General features: G+C 39.1%; 1 protein-coding gene across 6 annotated transcripts in view; it reads left to right on the forward strand.

Annotated features, from left to right (window-relative positions):
- The window catches only part of erbin (erbb2 interacting protein), a 178,186-nt gene that overhangs the window by 150,872 nt on the left and 4,036 nt on the right, over positions 1-23,278 (forward strand). For 5 of the 6 annotated variants that reach the window (XM_052019332.1, XM_052019334.1, XM_052019331.1 and 2 more), the window contains 6 exons: positions 3,190-4,780; positions 8,317-8,460; positions 10,827-10,949; positions 15,588-15,812; positions 16,976-17,068; positions 18,957-19,031. In XM_052019332.1, coding sequence (XP_051875292.1) covers positions 3,190-4,780; positions 8,317-8,460; positions 10,827-10,949; positions 15,588-15,812; positions 16,976-17,068; positions 18,957-19,031 — 2,251 coding nt within the window. The remainder of the gene's footprint in view (positions 1-3,189; positions 4,781-8,316; positions 8,461-10,826; positions 10,950-15,587; positions 15,813-16,975; positions 17,069-18,956; positions 19,032-23,278) is intronic. The other variant, XM_052019337.1, reaches the window with a different exon arrangement.

The raw sequence follows: 23,278 nt of genomic DNA on the forward strand, positions 1-23,278 counted from the left end.
AGGGATCTGGTGGTTCATATTCACAGTTCACTGAAAGTTGCCTCACAGGTGGATAGAGTAGTTAAGAAGGCCTATGGGATGTTAGCTTTCATAAATCGTGGGATTGAGTTTAAGAGCCGCGAAGTGATGATGCAGCTTTACAAAACTCTAGTTAGACCACACTTAGAGTACTGTGTTCAGTTTTGGTCGCTGCATTATAGGAAGGATGTGGAGGCGTTGGAGAGGGTGCAGAGGAGATTTACCAGGATGCTGCCTGGATTAGAGCGTATGGAATATGAGGAGAGGCTTAAGATGCTAGGGCTTTATTCACTGGAAAGGAGGAGGATGAGGAGACATGATAGAGGTATATAAAATATTGAGAGGAATAGATAGAGTAGACAGCCGGCACCTCCTTTCCAGGGCACCAATGCTCAAGACGAGAGGGCATGGCTTTAAGGTTATGGGTGGGAGGTTCAGGGGAGATGTCGGGGGGAGGTTTTTCACCCAGAGAGTGGTTGGTGCATGGAATGCACTGCCTGGGGTGGTGGTGGAGGCAGATACATTGGACAGGTTCAAGAGTTTGTTGGATAGGCACATGGAGGAATGTGAGATAGAGGGATATGCGGGAGGAAAGGTTTAGATAGTGTGAGGGTGGTTTGATGGACGGCACAACATGGTGGGCCGAAGGGCCTGTTTTGTGCTGTATGGTTCTATAGAGTTTGTCTCTACCGTGGCATTGAAGGCAGATATATTGGTTTCTTGCATGAATGTAGCAACTGGAGTTCTAATGGGAGCACTGACCATGTTTCCCTTTTCTCTGGTTTGAGGGATAGAGAGTATGTTTAGTTTAGCTTAATTCTGATTTGTCAGAATTATTCTCTTGCTTTTAGGTAATAAGATGCATCATGTTAGAAAGAGATCATTGATTCTTTTTATGCTTGAGTAGTGTTTGACCCTAAAACTAACATTTTGGAATACATGTGAATCCATGGTTAATGTAGGCTAGGGGATATGAGAATTCCATGGCATGTGACTAATCTAGGGCAGTAAGCATTGATCCATTGCGAGTTAATACTGAACTATTATACAGTTTACGTGGACTTCAGTAAGGCTTTGACAAGGTCCCACATGGGAGACTGGTCCATAAGGTTAGGGCCCATGGGATCCAGGGCAAGTTGGCAAATTAGATCCAAAATTGGCTTGGCAAATAGGAAGCATGGTGATGGTGGAGGATGGTTTTTGTGATTGGATGCCAATGACTGGTGATGCTCCAAGAGGATCAGTGCTGGGACTCTCGCTGTTTGTAATACATGTGAATGATTTGGATGTAGGTGGCGTGATCAGTTAGTTTGCAGATGACACTAAGATTGGTGGAGCGTGGAAAGCAGTCTTAGGCTACAGGGTGATATCAATGTGATGGTGAAATGGCAGATGAAGTTTGATCTAGAAAAATATGATGTGATGCATTTTGGGAGTACTAATGGGAATGGTATGGTCCTTGGGTATATTGAGGAACAGAGGGACATTAGTATACAAGTCCAAAGATTCTTGAAGGAGGCAGTGTAAGTAGATAATGTGGTTAAGAAGGCATATTGGATTCTGGCCTTCATTAGTTGGGGCACCAAATAAAAGAGCAGGGAGGTTATGCTCCAACTTTTATAAAACATTGGTCAAGCCTCAGCTGGAGTACTGACTTATGACATGAAATTTGTTGTTTTGCAACAGCAGCATGGGGCAAAGACACAATTACTATAAATTACAAAATAAATAGTGCAACAAAAAGCAATAACGAGATAATGTTCATGGACCGTTCAGCAATCTGGCAGAGGGGGAGAAGCTGTTCCTAAATAGTTGAGTGTGGGTCTTCAGGCTCCTGTACCACCTCCCCGTTGGGAGTAACGAGAAGAGGGTATGTCCTGGATGGTGAGGGTCCTTAGTGATGGGTGCCACCACCTTGAGGCACCGCCTCTTGAAGACGTCCTCAAAGGTGGGGAGGGTTGTTCCCGCAATGGAGCTGGCTGAGTCTACAACCCTCTGCAGCCTCTTATGATCCTGTATATCGGAGCCTCCATACCAGACTATGATGCGACCAGTCAGAATGCTCTCCACCAGACATCTATAGAAATTTGCAAGAGTCTTTGGTGACATAACAAATCTCCTCAAACTCCTGATGAAGTAGAGCTTGTGGATATAGCACTGGAGAGGGTGCAGAGGAGATTCACCAGGATGTTACCTGGCATGGAGCATTTTAGTCATGAAGAGAGATTGGAGAGGCTGGGTCTGTCTTCCCTCGAGTGGAAAAGTTTGAGAAGGAATGTGACTGATGAATATAAAATTATAAATGGTATAGATAGGGTAGACTGCATGAATCTTTTCCCCTTATCAGAGGTAGATAAAACTGAAGGATAAAGGGGGTAAGAGATTTGGAGGGGATCTGAAGGAGTCATTTTTCATCCAGAGATGGTGAGTATCTGGAATCCACTGCCAGAGAGAGTTACGGAAGCAGGATGCTAACAGCATTTCGGTGCTGTCCAGATGAACACTAGAATCACCTTGGCATTGAAGGCTACGGGCCATATGCTAGAAGATGGAATTAAATCAGATGGGTGCTACTTGTGGATGTGGTGGGCCAAATGGATTGTTTGTGTTGTATGACTCGATGACTATTCAGAAAAGGTGAATTTTCTGCAAAAGGTACCATTTCAAGTGGGGTAATTTATTAAAGATGTAAAATGAGTGTATATAAAGTAAGAAACTACTGGAAATAGTTAACAGGATAGGCAGCCTCTGTGGAAAGGGCATATAAAAATTTGAAGTCGCTGGCCTTCCATCAGAAAGCGTCGATATATTTGCAGCCATCCAGTTATTTGTTGCTTCTGCTCATGGAAGCTACCTTGACACAGCAGGAAAAGCATTGCCATTTTTCATTATCAACTTTAATTCATAATCACAAATCTGAAATTTGCTGCTTTATATTCCTGAAATCAAAATTTGGTACCAAACTTTCATTCTCACAGTAAAATTCGTGGCTTCATTTTTCAAGCTAGACATCTTTAATTGCAAGGTCATGGATAGTTCATCTGTTGCTGTTGATTGCCATTGTGAAAGATAGCAGCAGATGTATAATACGATACTGGCACAGCTGAAATGGGCAATTTTCCATTTTTTGTTTGATTATTATCTTTAAGTTACTTTTAATGTTGTTTGCAGAAACAATCGATGTGATCCTCCTGAAATTACACTACTACAGAATGGAGCAAAGTCAAGCACGCCACTTCAAAGCAGCATGAAAAGTCCTGAGAGGATTGATTCTCCAGTAGGGAACAAAGAAACCATTAAGCTGCGTGAATTTGAGTTCAATGCTGAGGAGAAACTAGCTCTTCTGGAGAGGGGTATTGATCTGAATAATAGTACACAGCAATACCAGAAATTGGTCAAGACTGGCATGAATAAGAATGAGCTTGCTGCCGAGGATATGATTCCAGGTTTGGATGGAGTAACTAAAAGTAGCGTTGATGGAGTGATCATTGCAGAGCAATCAGGAAATATTTTGGAAAGTAATGCAAAAATAACAGAACATTTAAAGAATGGAAATGAGATTCCTATTACCTTCCCTCAAAATCAAATAAATGGCTGCCCAGAAGAAATTAAAACGCCTCAACCTCATATAGAACCAGAAAAACAATATTCACCTGGCCTATTTTCAAATGCTGATGCAGCTATATCTAGGAGCACTGAAGAGTTATCCCCACAGAGGGAATGTCCACGAGGGCCTGTTGTCAAATCTCACAGTATAACAAACATTGAGACAGGAGGATTAAAAATTTATGATATTATCAATGACAATGGACCACATGAGCAAAGTTTAATGGTAAAGGTGCCACCCGGAGCTGGTCAAGGGCAAAATATAACCCGCAGTAAGTCTGCCAGTCTTCTGAGTGAACAGTCACTACAACCATTCACTGGAAATTCTGCATCGTCCTCAGATATTATGTCATGCAAAAAAGCAGTATACACGTTTGATCAAAATTTCAACCCTCAAGGCATCAGTTTAAAGAGAGGACCTATGGTTGTTGCACAGATGCCTACAGTACCTCAGTATAATGTCCAGTACAGCAGTAGTGCAATAACCAAAGAGAATGTGTGGCCACAGAGACAAGCATTTCATACAGAGCAAAGTAATGTACCTTCCCAGCATCACCTGAGGTCGGAGACGCTTGACAATGCCAATTATGTAAAGCATTCTGCAAACATGAACTTCTCTAATCGCAATAATTCCCAATCCAGCATGTCTTACAATGTGCAGCAGAGGATAGGACCTCGACAGATGGAGATGTGGGGCTGTTCACCAAACGAGAGGATGATTCAGACCACTCAGAGGGGCACCTTGCAAAGACAGAGCAGTGTCTCATCCAATTCTTCTGTCACGCTTCCAGAAACACTTCACTGTCGGCGGGTTCCAGTTCCTGAGGCGGATTATATGACTTACAGGGATTTGCACACACTTGGAAGAGGACCCCCAATAGCTCAGGGTTCACAAAGACCTTTGTCTGCGAGGACTTATAGCATTGATGGGCCAACTGCATCCAGGCCTCAGAGTGCTCGGCCACATGTAACTGATGCTCCAGAGAGAACAATGTCTATCAGCGATTTCAATTATTCACGGACTAGTCCGACTAAAAGACCAAATGTGAGAGTGAAATCTGAGCATTCACTTTTGGACGTACAGGGGACCAACAAGGTTCCACCTGATTGGAGGGAGCAGGTGTTGCGTCACATTGAAGCCAAAAAGTTAGAAAAGGTATGTACTTAATTTGCTGAAGATGTACAGTCTTGATTAAGGAGAATTGGTGAGTAGGTCATAAATATCATTGCATAATTCATGTTATGCTTCTGGAACAGTTACAGAAACTTAGAGCTGTTTCTCCATCCTCATTAGGCAATTGAAATAGTTATCCAAAGATTCACCTTTACTTTTCCATCTTTTTCTACCATCTCATCATATTAGTATTAAACATTTGCTAACTGGTTGGTGAAAATTGATTTAATATAGTCTTATAATAGGTTTAATATAGTCTTTAAGTAGTTTATCCACTTTAAGTTGGAAAATTTCAGAGTCAAGTTTTCAGAAACATTCCTGAAATTGCAATATTCCTTTTAAAATAGGCAAGTGAATAGTTTTTATGCAGTTTCAAATAATCTGTTAGTATGTAATACAGCACATAATGTTTGAATTTATGACCCCACAATGACTTGTGTGATTAATTGTCTCAATATTTCATTAGTCTGCACTTTTAGGATTTTCAGTGGAGAAGTGTCACACATTTAACTTGTTAAATTTTTGTGGTGAACTATGTGCAAACTAACAAGATTTAAAGGCAATTACATCAGTCACCATGGGTTCATAAATTTGGACATTATTTGCCTTGTTTAAAAAAGAAATTGTCATAACTAAAATAGAAATTGACTAAAAAAGTTTACTGAAATAAAAGTGCGAAATAATGTAAATTTTGGATATAAAAGAAATGTGATCGGTTTTGATTTGTAAGTAGAATAACATTTTCAGATTGAATGATCTGTCATATGAGGCTAATTTGAGCATTTAATTGCTTTTGAAATACTTGAAAGCAAGTTTCTATTGATTGGATGTTGTAAATTCATTCTGATCCTGATGGTTTTAACACTACTGATTTGGAATTAATTTGGGTAGATATGCTACCCTAAATTCTGTTAGGGTGGAGAGCAATACAAGCTTTTGTGGTTGTGGATAGTTTTGGAACCACCCTCAGTCTGCATGAGGGCAGATAAAGAAGTGTGATGGTAATATTCAGAATAGTTATCGTTGCTGGGGTAGTTGAGGGAGAACTGTTCTAAATGCACTGATGTGGAAATAAACATTTTGGAAACTATAAATTAAAGATTGGCACCTTTCCACAATCCCAAATCATCATTACTAATTCTTCAATGCATATCACCTCTGCAGCTGTACATAAGTGGATTTATGCCCCAGTTCAAAGGCAGTGTCAGCCACTCTTGCTAATAATATAACACTATTCCAGTGAAGGTGTTTTACCAAAATATCATCTTTGATATTAGACAACGTGCTGTTATAAATGAAAAACAGTTGAGAATCTAGCAATTCATCCATAGACTTAAAATTGAAAGTTTTTGTTTTTTCATATTTTGAAATCCATTCTGTAGACTAAAGTTATGCCTTCAATTGTTTACAATCTACAAGAATGACGTGTTCTGCAATTGTGGAATCTTAGTTCTGTAATTGCAGATATCATAGCATTTATAATTGTGTCTATTGGAAGCTCAGTTTCTGCCAGTGTAACGTAAGATTGAATAGATGTTATTTATCTTTTCTAAAGGGAAAAATGGATGTACTAAACACCATGACATGTCTCGAATCCTCAGTAACCATGACATGTCTTGAATCCTCAGTGATATTGACTATTTTTGTTTTCAATTTGGCTATTCTCAAGGTTGTGTGTTCTCTAATTATCTCTGAATTCAGTATATTGTCCCATCCTATTCACATAATTCATATTCACACCCATAATCTGACAGATGAAAAATACTATTGTTGCTGTATTGGCTAGGATTGAATGTTCCATGAGCATTTGATAAAGCTGATCTCCATCTGAAGAAGCTTAATGCGTCATTTGCATTCTGGCGCCATCTTAAAATTAGGATTATATTTGGAATTACTTATTCATCCAATTTTTTATTAGCATATAACTTTGGTATTGGTTTATTGTTGTCACTTATACAGAGGTTCAGTGAAAAGCTTGTCTTACAAACCAATTGTACAGGTCAATTCATTACACAGTGCAGTTACATTGAGTTAGTACAGAGTGTATTGAAGTAGTACAGGTAAAAACAATAACAGTACAGAGTAAAGTGTCACAGCTACAGAGAGAGTGCAGTGCAATAAGGTGCAAGGTCACAACAAGATAGATCGTGAGGTCATAGTCCATCTCATTGTATAAGGGAACCGTTCAATACTCTTATCACAGTGGGGTAGAAGCTGTCCTTAAGTCTTGTGGTACGTGCCCTCAGGCTCCTGTATCTTCTACCCGATGGAAGAGGAGAGAAGAGAGAATGTCCCAGCTGGGTGGGGTCTTTGATTATGCTGGCTGCTACACCAAGACAACGAAATCCATTTTGTAGACGAGGGAGCATAATGGTGTTCTCAGCTTCCTAGCTTGACAATGTGACGTACATGTATTTTTTGGAATGGACATTAAAAACCTGTCAAATGTTCAACTTTTAAAACAGCAAGTAGTAATGCATTTATCACTTTTAACAGGTTAAGGAAAGGTATACTGCAATTTCAATATCTCATCATTGATAACATCCTTTTACTAGGCACTCTTATTTTATAATACTGCATGAACAATTCACCCTGTTGCAGCATGTGCACGTCTTTGGCTTAACCTCTTGGTTTCAATGCTTTAAAACTTTGTGCTCAAGTGTTTGGGAGATTGTTCCTGTGTCTATGTCATCTTGCTTTTTTAAGTGCAGAAGTTATAACCGAGAGAAACTTGTGATACAGCTTTTATAAAATTACCTAGTATTCATTCATGTAGATAATTATGAAGACTGGAGGAAAAGATGTTAATTTGAAGTAAATGCATTTAAGTGGCAGTTTAGAAATGAACTCCTAAGACTCCAACTGTTTGCTATCAAACAGTTTTCTCAGCAAATATGAATAAAATTGAATGACACCTAATTCAACATCAGATTATATAAAATGCCCCTCTGTATCTAAATGCCATCACTTTCAGGTTACGTTGCTTCATCATTTGGAAAAAGAACTGTGTGTCAGATGAAATTGTTCTACCTATCTGTTTTTCTATTCCTCTTGATAGAAAATCCATATTTGTTTCCTTGAGCATCAACTGAAATGGTGGTCAGTCAGATTGCTCCCAAACCTGACCACAACTAGGTTGTTGTATTACTAGCCACGATGAATCTTGGGAGTCTGTTAGCTATTTTATTTGGCTAACTCATGGAAACACCGTTGTAGTTGAAAATTGTTGTACCAATCGGAACAATTTCAAATTCCTAAGGTGTGTCCAAAGTTAGGTGACCTTCACTTGCATATTTGCTGGGCTTTTATTTTTAGAAGACTGCACTGAAGTCACAAGGGCATATTTAGATTAGCCAGTTGCTGGGTCAGATTATCTGCTTTGTGTTTTGCATGCTATTCTGTTTGCATGTTGCCTTGAGTCCTTGGATAAAAATTGTCTCTTGCAATTTGTCCTGTATTAATGCATGCAGCACTAATCTTTTTGTTAAAGCTGTGGAATTTTCTTCCTCTTTATTCAGAGCATGCTGTCTAGGTCGTTTAATTTCAATTATGCTGCTTTTAGCAGCATGCACTCTGGAAGCTGTAGGGAACTGCACGACAGCCAGGGCAACCTTGCCTTGAGTGTTGCAGATGGAAGGAATTCCGGAGTGCACATGTTCCGTGTGAGTACTATCATTGGGACAGTTAGCATGAATGAGTATCGTAGCAGGTAATTGGTAACTAGCCGCAAACTAACTTTTGATAAAATGTTAATCTGCTAGTTTAAAGAAAAAAAAGTACTTTCTTTCCCATCCTCCTCCTCCTCCTTTCTCTTCCCCCACCCACTCTGTGATTGTTATTTATTTAATAGGGCACTGAAGTTCCAATACTTGGTGCATTTCCTGATCTTCACACTGAGTTCAACGAGTTTCAGTTAATGCGTGGCAGAAAAATTGCTTTTTTTTAAAAACCCATTTTTCACCCCTTTCCAATGTTGTTCCATTTTCTCCCCTTCTCTGTTGAATCAAGCAGGGCCAAACCTTTAAATGTAGAGGTACTTTTTTTTATCATACAAGCTGTACCCAAGTGATTCTTCTCTCAGAGACATTGTAGTCAGACTCACTTGCATAGCAAGTATGAATCCATTTCCCAGTGGGGATCACTGAGTAGCAATCGGGAGTCAGTGCTTGGGGGAGGGAAGTGAGGTGGGGGATCTCCCCCCCCACTAAATCCAACCAGTAGCAGAATCCTTGCTGCTCTGTTGACAGATATAATTACGTTTGCAGAGATCACAGCTGAGCTTTCCAAATGACTATGGTTTAATTTTGTGTAAAGGATTCCACTCTGGAGTATAGATGTTGAAAATGCTGATGTTCACGGGATGGGTCCTTCCCCAGACTCGTGGGCAAACTGTACATATGAAGGAACTTTTGGGAGACTGGCAAGATGGAAGGGGACGGATTTGCTGGCTGCTGTGGGGCTGCAGGCATCTTCTGCAGGGTGGGAACAGGGCACCACCCCCACACAACCCCCCCACTTCCCCCACCCCACCCCATCCCACCCTGCCACCCTGAGCCGCAACAGTTCTGAGCTCGGTTGAGCTGCACCAAGCAGGCTCATTCACTGAAGCTGGCTGGCGGTCACTGTTCCCGCACCCACTCACTCTCCTGTCACAGCTGTTTCTGTGATCCTCCTCCCACACACAGTTTTTGTTCATTTCTGACTTACGAACAGTTATTGGGTACTGAACCCTGTTGTAACCTGAGGACTGTCTGTAGTTGTATTTTAAAATTTGATTTTGGACCATTTTTTCCCAAAAACTTTGTTCTACTATACAATTGTTATTTCATAAACGTGTATGGAAAAAAAAGTCTTGTCTAGTAGTTTAGATTTGAACACTAAATAATGAGAACTTAGAATCTAAATGTCTATCTGTACTTCTGCATATATAGCTTAGTGTGCACTTGCAACTACAGCAGACTTTTGATTGCAGCAGTAAATGGAGATTTGTTCAGTGCTTTAGTTTGAAAAAACATAGTTAAGGGTAGCAAACCAAAAAATTGGTCATTTCAAAATTAATTTTCTGCAAAAGTACCTTGTAAAATAGTATATTCATTGTATTATAATTTAAAATTTGTATTAAAACACTTGCTCTTTACACTAGTAAATTATTATTTTTCCAGTGTTCACTATCAACTGTGAAGGCATTTCAGTTTGAACAGCATTGTACATTGCCATGATATAGAACCCAGTTCTAAAGGTTACAATTTTTCAAAAGGCTAATAGTTCAGCAACGTTAATAGAAGTTCTGGGTCCAAATGGTAGTCAAAAAATAACTGAGATATAATGTTCTATTTTGGATTTCTTGACTCTACACTTGCATGAATTATTATTTCCTAGAGTATTGTGCTAATTAAATTGTCCATTATTGGCTTCAGTTGTCATAAAATCAAACTTCTGTGCATTGAAACCTAGACTGTATAATACATTCCTGTCCTAGTTATCAGATGCTTGTGAATACTTTGGTTCAGTCAAAATCATTTTAAAAAATCCTTATTGTGCATTTGCATTGAGCTTATAGCCTTTGTTGCATGCTTAGCTTTTGCCAAATTAATGAAATTTTGCAAGTCAAAACTTGACAAACATTGGCGTAAAATGTCCTGGATCGCAACAAAAAGTGATTCTAAAGGCAAAATCCTGATGGTGCTTGACATAAGAACAGAATGCTGGAAATACTCAGCAGTTCAGGCAGCTTCAGACAAGAGGGAACAATCAACGTCTTGAGTCCATGACCTTTTGACAGAACTGTGATTCTTATTTGGCGTGCATGTCTCGCTGTTGGGCACAGAGAAATCGGAAAAGCTCGGGGAAAAAAGAACAAAGTGCTGATTAAGTATTCGGGTCAGACAGCATCTGTAAAGGGAAATAAAGTTGATGTTTCAGAACTATTTTCAGTTTTGATGTTAAATCAATATTTTGCCCTATCGTTATTTTTATCAGGTCTTCAAAAATAGCTTCCTGTGTGGTATTGTTTTTTGCATTTTTATAGTATCCATCACAAGGTAACAGTATTGGGGACCCAAGTCAAGATGATGTCTTCAGCACTGGCCTACAGAATTATTCATCTGGTACAGTTGGTATGAAGGATATACCTCCAGACAATATAAGGAAAGTAAGTATATTACTTAACACTTAGCCAAAAGAATGTGTTATGAAGCATTTCAATAGTAATTTGCTAACCTGTTTCAAATGTTGCACATTAGATGAATATTTTTGTTTTCATTTTGAAAGGTGTTGATTTTCTTGCAGTATTTTTTCTTGTGCCAAAATTGAGAAAATGCTTCAATGTCAAGTAAATTGGATACCATTAATAATGACAGCACTGGTATTTTTATGCACAGTTTCATTTTGCAATGAATAATGAGGCACAAAATACAATGTTATTGAATCAATGAGTTGCAATTTTGGTGATCAAGGTGGATGGCTTTTATTTCAAGGGAATGAGAGAACAAAAGTGAAGTCCAGTTGTAATTGTACAGGATTTTGATGAGACCACAAGTGATGTATATTGTGTAGTTCTGAGGTTATATTGAAGCTTGGATGTCAGTGTCTTAAAGGTACAGCATAGATTCCTTGCATAGGATGAGATATTGTCCAGTGAGGAATGAATTAAGATTGGCTATATTTACTGCAGTTTAGCAGAGTTATGGGTGATCTCAGTGACAGACAAAAGATTTTGAGAGGGATTTGCAGTGTGGATGCTGAAAAGCTCTTTCCTCTGCCTTGAAAGTCTAGAACAAGGCAACATAGTTAAAACGTCACAGATTGGCAGTTAAGAACTGAGAAATTTCTACACTGAGTTGTAAATCTTCAGAATTTGCGCTCTGGGTGTAAAGATGGTCTGTTGTTGAGATTATTAAAAAATTTATAGATTTTGGATAGTAAAGAAAGTGAAGAGATGGAGTAGAGAAATGGAGTTCTGATAGAAGATTGCCCATGATTTTTACAGTGGAGCAGACCTGAGGAGGCATTTAGCATACTTAATTTCTTGAGTTAAAACAGTCTTGATCAAAATTTCTTTCTTATAAAGGAAATATGCACATCTTCTATGATAAATTATTGGAATTAATTAGAAACTATTTATTATTGCTGATGTTGCATCTTGGGCAAAGCATTAAAAGCTATTCATTTCTAAAGTTTCATGGGAGTATTCAAGTTGCACTTGTTTGTTTATCCTTGTACACTGTACACTCCTGGTTAATTATGCAGTTCATATGAATTACTGCAGATGATAACACTGCTTGTGATTTAGTTGATTTGACATGCAATTTCTTTCATTTGAGTCCCGAGCTGCAAAAAAAAATTAAAAGAATCAGACCATTTGAAAGTGAGAGCAGTTTGGAAATTGGCAGCAAAAATGATGACATCAAGTTCTGTGTGAATGCAGGAAATAGCACCAATGAAGTCAAGAACTGAGGGGGAGGGACCATGAAATGGAATGAAACAAGAACTGTTATATGCATCCAGCAAAGAGATGGGCATAGCTTAGGTCTATTTGAGTTCACATTGACATGCGTGGACTAAGTGGAGCTGTAGGCCAAGTTGCCCAGGAAAGTGGAAAATGTCAAAGTGGCAGAAGATATCAGAGGTGTCACATATCTAAACGGGCAATTAACTAGGTCAGATGATGATTATCGATCATAGATTTATTTTAACCAAAGAAAGTGGGGGAAAAGTTGAGTATGCCAGTCCTCCCCAGGCTGGGCAGAGTTACATTCCTGTGAACTATTTGTAACCCAGATGTAGTTCTGACAGGCAGCTGGAAAGCAAATGGTACCTTGGCCTTTATTGCAAGAGGATTTGAGTACAGGGGTAAAGGTGTTTTGCCAGAATTTTATAGGACCTTCTGTGAGAATAGTTTGTGCTGCTTAAATTGTACTAGCCCAATAATTTGCTTAGAAGCATGTTACAGGAGTTTTGGTGAAGCCCTTTGTGGCTCCCTGATTTGACAGAATATCAGATGTTAAGAAAAGCATTGTCAATAATTCCTTCAAGTCTCATTACACAGCACAGCAAGCCAGCATTCTTATCATTTTCTTTTCAATCAGGACTTTTCGTAGTTGCACATTTACAGGTACATCTTGGAGCACAGAAGTGGTTGGTTTGTTCAGATATGGTTGCACTTGAGTGAAGTAATGCAGGTTGGTAGGTTAATTGGCCACCAAATTGCCCCTAGTGTGTGGGTAAGTGGTAGAATCTGGGGAAAGTTGATGGGAATATGGGGAGAATAAAATAGGAGTAGTGTAGAATTTGTGTAAAATGGGTGTTCATGGTTGGCACATACTCAATGGGTTGAAGGGCCAGTTTCCAGGCTGTTTGATTCTATGATGATGCTTTTACCTGCCACGTGATAGTATTTTGTGTAGAAACGAGACACATTTTAATCAACACCATTTGTGTGTGACTGCATGATTAAGTGTTGATATATGTAAAATTTGATATTTCTGTCAAATGTAGGCTTTAATTTGATTTGATCTAACTCAAGGGATTACAAATAACCTTTGGGTGCAGGTGTACTGGTTATAAACAAGTTCAAGAAAGTGATGCTGAACAAAGATGGTCACAAATAGTTCCTGAAAACCATAGCAATTGCTCTGCTAGTGACAGTGGCACAGTGTCTTTCGGTGTCCTGTTGACCTCAGGTTCTCTTCAGCCTGGGTGTGTTTGTTCTATCTCCGTACTTTTATATACAGTACTTTTCTTTGATCTTGTTTGGTAATTAGCATGGTAATTGGGCTATCTTACCCTTGTCATTTCAGTAACACATTTTGTTTTATTCATTAACTGCCTTGTTTCTTTTCCTTGTAGATTGAGCTATTCCTTGCTGTCGTTATTGGCACTCTCACAAACCGAATTACTCCTTGAATGGGACTATTGCACTAATTGTTTTATATTCTCTGACCAGTCCCTTTTGTTTCAGGGAAACAGTCCTTTGGTTGTTTCAACTCTTCTGTTGTTCTTTAATTGGTGTTCTGCCCCTAATTTACTTTCTTCAAGCTCTATACCACATTAGCATCTTCCTAATAAATTTCACATACTTGTTCTATCATTTGTTATCTGTCGGTTTCAAGCATAGTTGTAAATAGTGCCCTGACCTGCAGATTGTGGACATACCACATGTGTACACATTGGATTAACGCATGAATATTCTTGTTTCAGAATATTCTTGAAGTTGTTTTTTTTTGAACAAGTAACAATCATGCATTAATTCTTGACTTAGCATCAGGTTAATACAAAGTTAGTACTTGTTGGTCTACTGATATTTAAAACAACGTTCTTAAGTGTAATGATATTAAAATGCTAAGCCATATCTGAAACACTTTAAATTGGACTTGTACATTCAAAATCCATTAGTTGTTTAAGCTGTCTCTTACGATAGTCAATTGTAGTCACAAGCAAGTCCAAGTTAGATAAAATAGAACCTTAAAACTAAGAAAACCTTAATGTGTCATGCAGAATTACTGTAGCACGATGTTTGCACAAATATATACTTCACAATGACACAAAGTTCAAGAGTGCTGAAGCATGCCTTCAGCAGATAGTGAATGTTTTATTCTGCATAAAATGAAGTGCTGTCCTTACCTGGGCTGAAGCACCAAAGGTCATCCTGATTTATGGCAAGTCTTTAAGGTTTTTTATTATTGAGGCTACACCAACCAACACAATGCACACCACAGGTTCTGTGCAGTTGACGGTACGTTGATTACCCATTCATCACTTGGGGTGAATCTGCTCAAAGTGATTCTAATGTGATTGGCATATTGCAGTTCAGGTTTGTTAGCCTATTGCTCCACTAAGGTATCATTAGAAGCCCCACAGTTCCCCCTGGCTCTGCTACTTCATTGTATCTTTTTACATACTGAAGAAGTTCTAGCCCTTGGTATTTTGGCATCTGGAGTTCCTAATGTGAGGCTTAAAAGATTCAAATGTAGAAATATTTTGGATGATAAAAGCAAATTTCCCTCTTTCACACCAACTCGTGTCCTGGAGCATCTTGTTACCATGTAAGCTACAAACAGCTAAGTGCACAAACTTAGAATTGAACCATCTTGCCTGTACAGCTGCATCACATTAACTTTTAAGTGTGCTTTTGGAATGAATTCAGTTTTTGAATTATTCACATATGGTTAAAGATGATTCTGGAAAATTGAGTGTTTTGGATTTGTTAAATATAGCCATGTGAATAGTGCTGAAATTAAATTTTCATGTTCTGATTTCTTGATCTGGGGAATTCTGAAAAGTTTCTTATGAAATTGTGCACAGCGCTCAAAATATTGAATTAATCTTGGCACAGATTAATCCAGTGTGTACACGTGTGGTAGATCCACAATCTGCAGTGATTTTTGAGTCTTTAATTACCTGTGTTATGGTTGCAAGAGTAATACTGATGGAATTTTTCCAACAAGTAAGGAAAATTCTCCAGGCTTTCCTGGTATGGTTCTAATAATCGGTTCACCGTTGCCATAAAAATTCACAAATTGATATGTATATTCGATCTAGTCTTGCATAGGGTAGTCAACTTTAAAATATCCTTCTAATGCTGTACATAAGAAAGTGAAGATATTAATGGCCCCCTAGAAGTAAGGATCAAGGATTGAGGGGGAATAAAATGAAAACCACTTGGGTCTGCTTTTGTACTTATCTGGTGAGCTTTCCTCGTGCTTTCAGAAATTTGATTGCATCAGAAGTTCATGAAATTTAGAAAACTGTAGGTTTGAAGTTCATTATTCATTGTTGTTTTTGTACCTAGATGCCTTTGACAAATGGCCAAATGTACCAACCTTCAAGAGTTCCATTAAACTGCAACCAACCCCACCATACGATGTCCCAAGTAACTGTTGGGAGGCATCCTTCTAGGGAGCAACTGATTGATTACCTAATGCTAAAAGTGTCTCACCAACCGCCATATACTCCAACACAAGGTGCATCCACAAATCATCTGATGAGACAATGTCGTGATATTGTGCAGCAAGAGGTAATAACTGAGAATTGTTACCTTAAAGCATAAAGTTCTAACATCAATTTTTACATGGGCTGTGAAAATATTTACTTTGCCCAGGTACTACTACAGTGGATGTTGAGATTTGGACTCCACCACAGTTAAGCTGAACTACCAATGGGTAAATATCCAGCAGAGAGTTTAAAGGGAACAGGAGTCCTGGACCTTGGTCCTGTGTCCAGGAGCTTTGTGGCTGAGAGTGTCCCCAACATGTGCCTGAATCTGGTAACAAGAAAGTTGATCCATGGATCTTCATGGATTATAACATTTTATCAGCTAATAAATCTTAATTTCTGGTGTAAGCAATTGTATAAAATGCAAATATGGATTAAAATTCAAGCAACCCCTTTATCACTTCAAAGTTATAATTTCAGAAATCAGCTCTACACCAGTTGCCAGGAAAAGCTAGTGGAGGAAGTGTTTTTGGAGCATCTACAGTTCATCTCTGAGAAAGACTTTGATCCAGAATTTCCTCTGATCTGCATACACTAAACTTGCACTGTTTATGCAACATAAACCAAATTTACACCACACTTCCAGGTGAATGATAATTCAGGGCTCTTTACACACAAACAATCTCATCTTTTCTCAGTAGTATCTCAGATGGGGAAAATTTCTTTAGACTGCTTTGAATCCTGGCAATTCTTCCATGAACAGCGGAAACTTACAAAAATGGCGTGTCAGAACCAATTCATCTATGCCTAAAGTTTGTGATTTGTAACAGAAAAGGAAAGCAGGAAATGCTTGTGTGCTTTAGGAGATTGTTCACCTGAATCATCAGAGACAGGGGATCCTTGGTTTAATGTCTCTTATAAAAGGAAGAATTCTTCAACTTGTAGTAGTCTGTGTTGTCTGTCAGCCTAGGTTAATTGCTGATGTCTTTCTGTGATCTTGAGCCCATATCTTGCCAATTTGAGGATGAAAATGTTTTGTTCACTGTAATCATTTGTGCAAACTTAGATTCTCATCATGCAGGCGAAATCTGTAACCAACTAAATCATGAAGGAGTCATGAATTTTAATCTTCCTTTTTCCCTTTCCCTGAACCCTTCCCTCTTGCACACAACTATTTACTCGTCATTTTAAATCAAAAATAAGAGTACATTTTTTTGAGTAAAGCAAATTATTTTTAATTTTCAGATGCATATTAAAATAGATAAAAATCCTGAGCTGGGTTTCAGCATATCTGGAGGTATTGGAGGGCGAGGGAACCCCTTCAGACCTGATGATACTGTGAGTATTTATGAGCTTATTACAGTGGTGTATAATTTAAGAGTCTGAGTCAAGAAGTACGCAAGACAGAAATGGGGCCTTTGGCCCACAACATCCATACCAACCATCAAGTACCTGTCTTTTCTAACCCCATTTATCAGCACACCTTCTCCACCTCAAGCATTGTGTTCCAGAGTTTAATCTGAGTGAGGGGAAAAAACATTCTTCCTCTGATACCTTCCAAATGTCTTGCTCCTCACCTTACACCAATGCCTTCTGGTGTTAGACATCTCTGCTATGGGGAAAAGTTTCTTACCATCTTCCCTATCAATGTCTCTCAAATTTTGCATACCTCTTTCTCCCCTCGCCCCAACAGCCTCCTCTGCTCCAGGGAAAACAAACCCAGCTTCTTCTTGTAACAGAAGCATTCAATCACAGACAACATCCTAGTGATGCTTCTGCAACACCTCCAGTGCAATCATGTCCTTCTGTGATCAGAATTGCATACGATATTCCAACTGTGGCCTAACCGAGGCTTTATAAGGTTGTACCAAGACCTCCCTGCCCCTATATTCTATGCCCCAGCATATGAAGGCAAGCATCATGTATCCCTTTTTACCACCTGCTGCCACCTTCTGGGATCTTTAGACTTGTACACCAATATCTCTTTGTTCCTCAATGCTCCCTAAGGCATTACCATTCATGGTGTATGCCATACTCTTGTTGGGCCCCCAAAATGCATCATCTTGCACTTATCAGGATTAAGTTCCACCTGCTATTGCCCTGCCCATTTTACCAGCTGATCAATGTCATTCTGTAGCCTGAGTTCTTACCTCACTATCAACACTATCAATTTTCATGTCATCTGCAAACTTACTAACCATAAGGTCTTGCATTCATATCTAAAGCATTAATGTATATAATAAATAAGGGTCCCAGCACCAATCTCTGTGGTACACCACTGGTCACAGGCTGACACTCAGTTTTGTGAGGAGGGAGAGATTAACACTTGCAAGAAACTGGTTTCATTTTAATTGTGTATATAAACTGATACTTATATTTTTAGTCATGTTTAAACACACACCATAGTTTTTACTGCTCCACTCTCTAGTCCCTCACTGTCCTCCACACTGCAGGATCTCAACCCAAAATGTTGACAATTCCTTCACCCCTACAGATGCTGCTTGACCTGCTGAGTTTCTCCAGCAGTTTGTTCTATTTTTGTTGCTCTAGATTCCAGTATGCGATCTGTAGTCTTTTGTGTCCCCCTCACAGCATCTCCAGTGCTCCTCTCCATTAGCCAATGATCTCAAAAATCCTGTGCTCTTTTCTAAAATCGCAAGCCTTCCTCTGTTGAGGACAGAATTTTCTTTTGCATGGTCCAATCTAAGACCAACAGTCAGTGGACTCTGTTGAGCCTCTGAGGTAGTCCAGTTTCACGATGTTGGAGTCACTTCATGATGAGGTTGTTGAGATGATAACCCATACTTCACCCAATCGAGATTGGTATGTCAACAGCTTGGGCTTTAGGACCTTGCAGACAATGGGCCAGCAGCAAGCCACAGGCAGCTTGAAGTGAACGCAGGCAGGTGACCAAATGAGGTGAAAAATGTCGGGTGGGTTGGATGGGCCCATCTCACTAGCAGTGTTGTGCACCACTGACCTACTTCATTTCAGAAGAAGATAATTCTTGAGATGCATGTTAATCATTTGTAGTTTAACTAATTATGAAAACCTTTCAAAAAAAAATCAGTTAGTTAGAAACTGAAAAGAGAATTGTTTGCTGTATCTTTAAATCACCATACTGAATTGGTGTAAGTTTGTACCATAAATCTTATTATTGAAAGTGACTGTATGCATAAAAAGTTATAGGAGTTATGTATGAAAGAAATATTTATTCTTTATTCAGGGTATATTTGTAACTAGAGTTCAACCTGAAGGTCCAGCTTCAAAACTGCTTCAGCCTGGAGATAAAATAGTTCAGGTAATTATCTAATTTACACAAGTTCTTTTTTTCTAATTTTAAAAAAAAGCTTCTCTCTTGTAAACTATTTATTTCCTCATTTCTCTATTTGCACTCAGCACTTCTGCATGTTCTCATGGATGTGCTCCATACACTGACTGATATGCTTTCCCTTTTAATATTTCTTAAAACAGAATCATTTCTGGATACGTGCAGAGTAGATTGCTTACTTTAAGAGAATGCAGTTGTACCTTTTTTCAAATCGTACTGTTTTAACAGTACTGTTGCAAAATGTATAGAGTTGTGTGAATATTAAAATAATCCTAATGATGTTTTAACTAGTGCTGAAAATTTGGTCCCGAAATTGTTAATGGTGCGTGTTATTTCATTTAATGTCCTATTTCAATTTGACTTAACTGTGATCCATCAGTATGTTTCTCTTTTGCATTATTTTGTGATAGAATCAATTTTGTTAATCACGGGTTAGTGAATCTTTAACATGCACCTTTCAATTCTTTCTGTATGTGTGTTTGTATTGTGATCATGAATACACAGGATCACAGGTCTCTAGGGCACTTGCTTTATAACAGTGTAACACTGACGGTTTGCACCGATGACTTGTGTCTCAATGTATTTAAGAGTGCTGCCTTGCAAAAATTGTCAGGAATTTTTTTGTGTTTGTGAGGATATTACAAATTAAGGATGGCAGTTTTCTTCAGTATTGTTACTCTAACTCGGGAACTTTCAAGTGAGTTTGTTGCACTAAAACTGACTTTTATACAGGGAATCTAATTTATCGAATGCTTTCATGCCTAGAATAGAAATGAAGACTTTGTAGTTGGGTGTTTATTCAGACAATCAGGAAATGGTATTTTACACCATCAGTATCACCGTGGTAAAAGCAAACTTTCAAGTAAAGGTGTTTAAGAACCAGTGCATGGGCAAGTGAATTAGCACTGATGCAGTTCAGTGATGAATCAAGGACCTCTAACAAATTCAGCCTGATAATATTAATGGAAAGCACAGTCTCACTGAAAGCATGCTTTGGTAAGGTTTTGCACTATGGCAAATGGAGTCCATGGTATAACACAATGGACAGAATACAGCTGTCCTCATCATAGCAAACTGTGAAAACAGGCTGCCTTTAATGTGGGAGGACTAGCTGAGTCAATTTGTGTTTGGTTGGAAAAATGTCTTCAGCATTTGACACTTCAAAGTCAAACCCTGGCATGTTGCTGGAAAGATAAGACATATATATGGAGATATCCAGACTAACATAACTGGTACAATGCAGATGCAAAGCTGATTTATTACTAGCCAAACCACCTTGTGTACTCGGAATCTTGTTGAGAAGTAACTGGAAAGGCTAGAACTTAAATACTGTGCTTGTATGGACTTGTCATACCCAAGCCAAACAAAACCATGAGCCTGTGTGAAGAGAACGAAGTCTTAATAAATGTGGATGTTGAACTATGCCCACTACCCACTTCACAAGAAACGTTCACAGCACGAGCAGGATTGAAGGTACGATTGAATTTCAACAAAATAGTCAGCAGTATCCCCTGCCAATCAACACACACGGGCTCTACTTGAGTGTGAGGTTACCTGTAAAGTAACTTTTTCACCCAGGATTTTCCATGCCACAACAGAAAAGAATATTGCAAGATTGTTGCATGTGTACTGAAGATAATCTGGTGATTGGAGACATGACTAAATCCTGAAGCCTGAAGCAAAAAACAAACTGCTTATAAGAGTTAGTGGGTCAGGCAGCATCTGTGGAGGCAAAGGGATGGTTGACATTTCAGATCAAGACCCTATGTCAGGACCGCGTAGAAGGAAGATGGTCAGTATAAAGGGGTGAGAGTGAGGGTAATACAGAGACTGGTAGGTGATGGGTAGAACCAGATGAGGTAGAGAGATGATGGACAGATGTATCCAGTTGGAGTGTTGAGACAGAGGTTTGCAGGTGATAAATAGAAAACAAATAAGGAGTGAGAAAATAATTAGGCAGATGGAAGTGGGTGGGGTAGGTAGTGACAGAGGCTGGTGGGTGATTGGTTGCTCCGGATAAGGAAAGGATGATGGGCAGATGGAACCAAGTGGGAGAGGGGATAGGAAAGATGACCAAGGAAGAAGAAAAAAAGAAACCCAGTTGGAAAGGTATGTGGGTGATGGGAAGATGGAATCAGGCTGGGAGAGTATGTTTGGTAACAAGGGGGTTGAGTGATGGAAAAGGTGAACAGAGGGAGAGAAAACCTGGGTGAACAGGTGTGAGTGGGAAAAAAGCACAGAAGGCATGGGTTACCTGAGATTAGGTAATTCAGTGCTCATATCGTTGGGTTGTAGGCTGCCCAAGTGGAATATAAGGTGGTGTTCTTAGAGTTTTAGTTTCGCCTCACCGTGGCAGTGGACAGGGCAAAGGATAGACTGGTCAGAATGGGAAGGGGAGTTGAAATGACCTACAGCTGGAAGTTTTGCAGATCACCTGTGCTCTGACCTCAATGGCCAGCTTAAGCTTCCAGTTGCAGGTCACTCAACTACCTTTCTTATTCCCAGACTTGATAAACAAGGGATGAAAGATTACTGTAGGCAGGCAGGAATGCAGAAGAGGTTAGTCAGATCAGCCTGAGTGGGCTCCAGGGACCAAGCTGCTACTCCTGCTCCTAATTTGTACACGTTAGTGTTGATGGTCTAAGTGGTGATAGATGGATAAGAAAAACCCATCGCTTCCACTTCAAGGTGCAAGCACACTAATGTACAAGTCAGTGAAACACTTGGAATTGAGAAATGCATCACTTTTGCCAGACAGTTCATGTATTCAGGTAATAGAGCACAAGACCCCACCAGTGAAGGAAGCTCTCAAAAAAATGTTGCAGGAGTATTTAAAACTCAGCAGAATCATTGTATGACCAAGTTCCTACTGAAATACAAAACAAAGGAGCGTGTTCAGTTGAAAGGTCATCAATCTGAAACGTTAACTCTATTTTTCTCTCTCCACAGATGCTGTCTGACCTGCTAAGTATCTCCAACTTTTTTCTGTTTTTATTTCAGCCTTTGATGCGAGCTGACTATTTGGGTGAAATGGCAAAATATTCTTCAAATTTCTTTACAAAATCATAGTCAAATAGCAGTGACAGATTTAGTTTGCCATATTATAGATCAAAACATGAAAATATTGATGCTTACAGGTATCAATTCCAAAATACTACCCTCTACATCTCACCTTTTTGAAGGTCTTTTGAGGACAGATGGCACCATCAGTTTTCCCCCTCAGAGCAACAATAAAATTGTATGTTCTGAAATTCTTCCATTCATCTGGGATCAAAGAATAGGATGAATTATCTTTTATATCCTTTCCTTTGTTTCCTCCTTTACTACTGCAACCAAGTACGAAGAATTCTTGGAGTTAAATTTTTCTGAAATCATGCAGTTATGAGTTCTTGCATTTCCCCCAGCCACATCCTCTCAACCACTTCATCTGTAATTCCTATTTCTTGTGCTTTTTTTCCTTAACTTTACTGTCTCCATGGTCACCGATTCTGTGAGGAAAAGCAGTCAATCTTTCTTTTGATTTTTTTTCCTTCCAGTGGTGTGCTCCCATTATTTCTGCCAATAATAAATCATTCACTACCCAAATCCCACTCTCTACCCAACTGTTTCACCCAAAAAAAACCTCTATTTGAAGTTGCATTATTTGCGACAACAACAGCTTGTACTAATAAAGTGCCGTTAATGCAAGTTTAATGCTGCAAAACTTTATGGCTTTTCTTGGGAGCTGCTTCAAACAAGATTTGACATGGAACCAGTAAAAGGATTTTAGAGCAGTTGACCAAAAGTTTGATTAGAGAGGTTTAAAGATGCATCTTGGAAAAATTTGTGAAGCTTGAAACCATGATATCCAAAGGCACTGATACCAATGACAGTGACTAGAAACATGAGGTGCGTAAGATCAATGGTAGAAGAAGGCGGATATCTAAGAGGATTCAAAAAGCAAAATTTCAGATGCCAGAAGTATGAAATAGAATGCCTGCTAACACTAACAACTGGTCAAGAAGGATGGTTTGGAATATTGCTGGTCATTTGGATAAGAGCTATTTTGGTGCAATTCTGTGAATGATGAGCACGAACTTGCATGGTGTCGGCACACCTCGCATATCCATTGCAGTCCCTCCAGAGGTGTGCTTACAGTCCTTTGCTTATTATGACATTGAGTATAGATGTTTGATATGTATACCAATAGCATCACCTTTACCTGCCCGCTAATTCTT

The sequence above is a fragment of the Pristis pectinata genome, chromosome 7 (assembly GCF_009764475.1).
Source record: "Pristis pectinata isolate sPriPec2 chromosome 7, sPriPec2.1.pri, whole genome shotgun sequence".
Classification (NCBI taxonomy): domain Eukaryota; kingdom Metazoa; phylum Chordata; class Chondrichthyes; order Rhinopristiformes; family Pristidae; genus Pristis; species Pristis pectinata.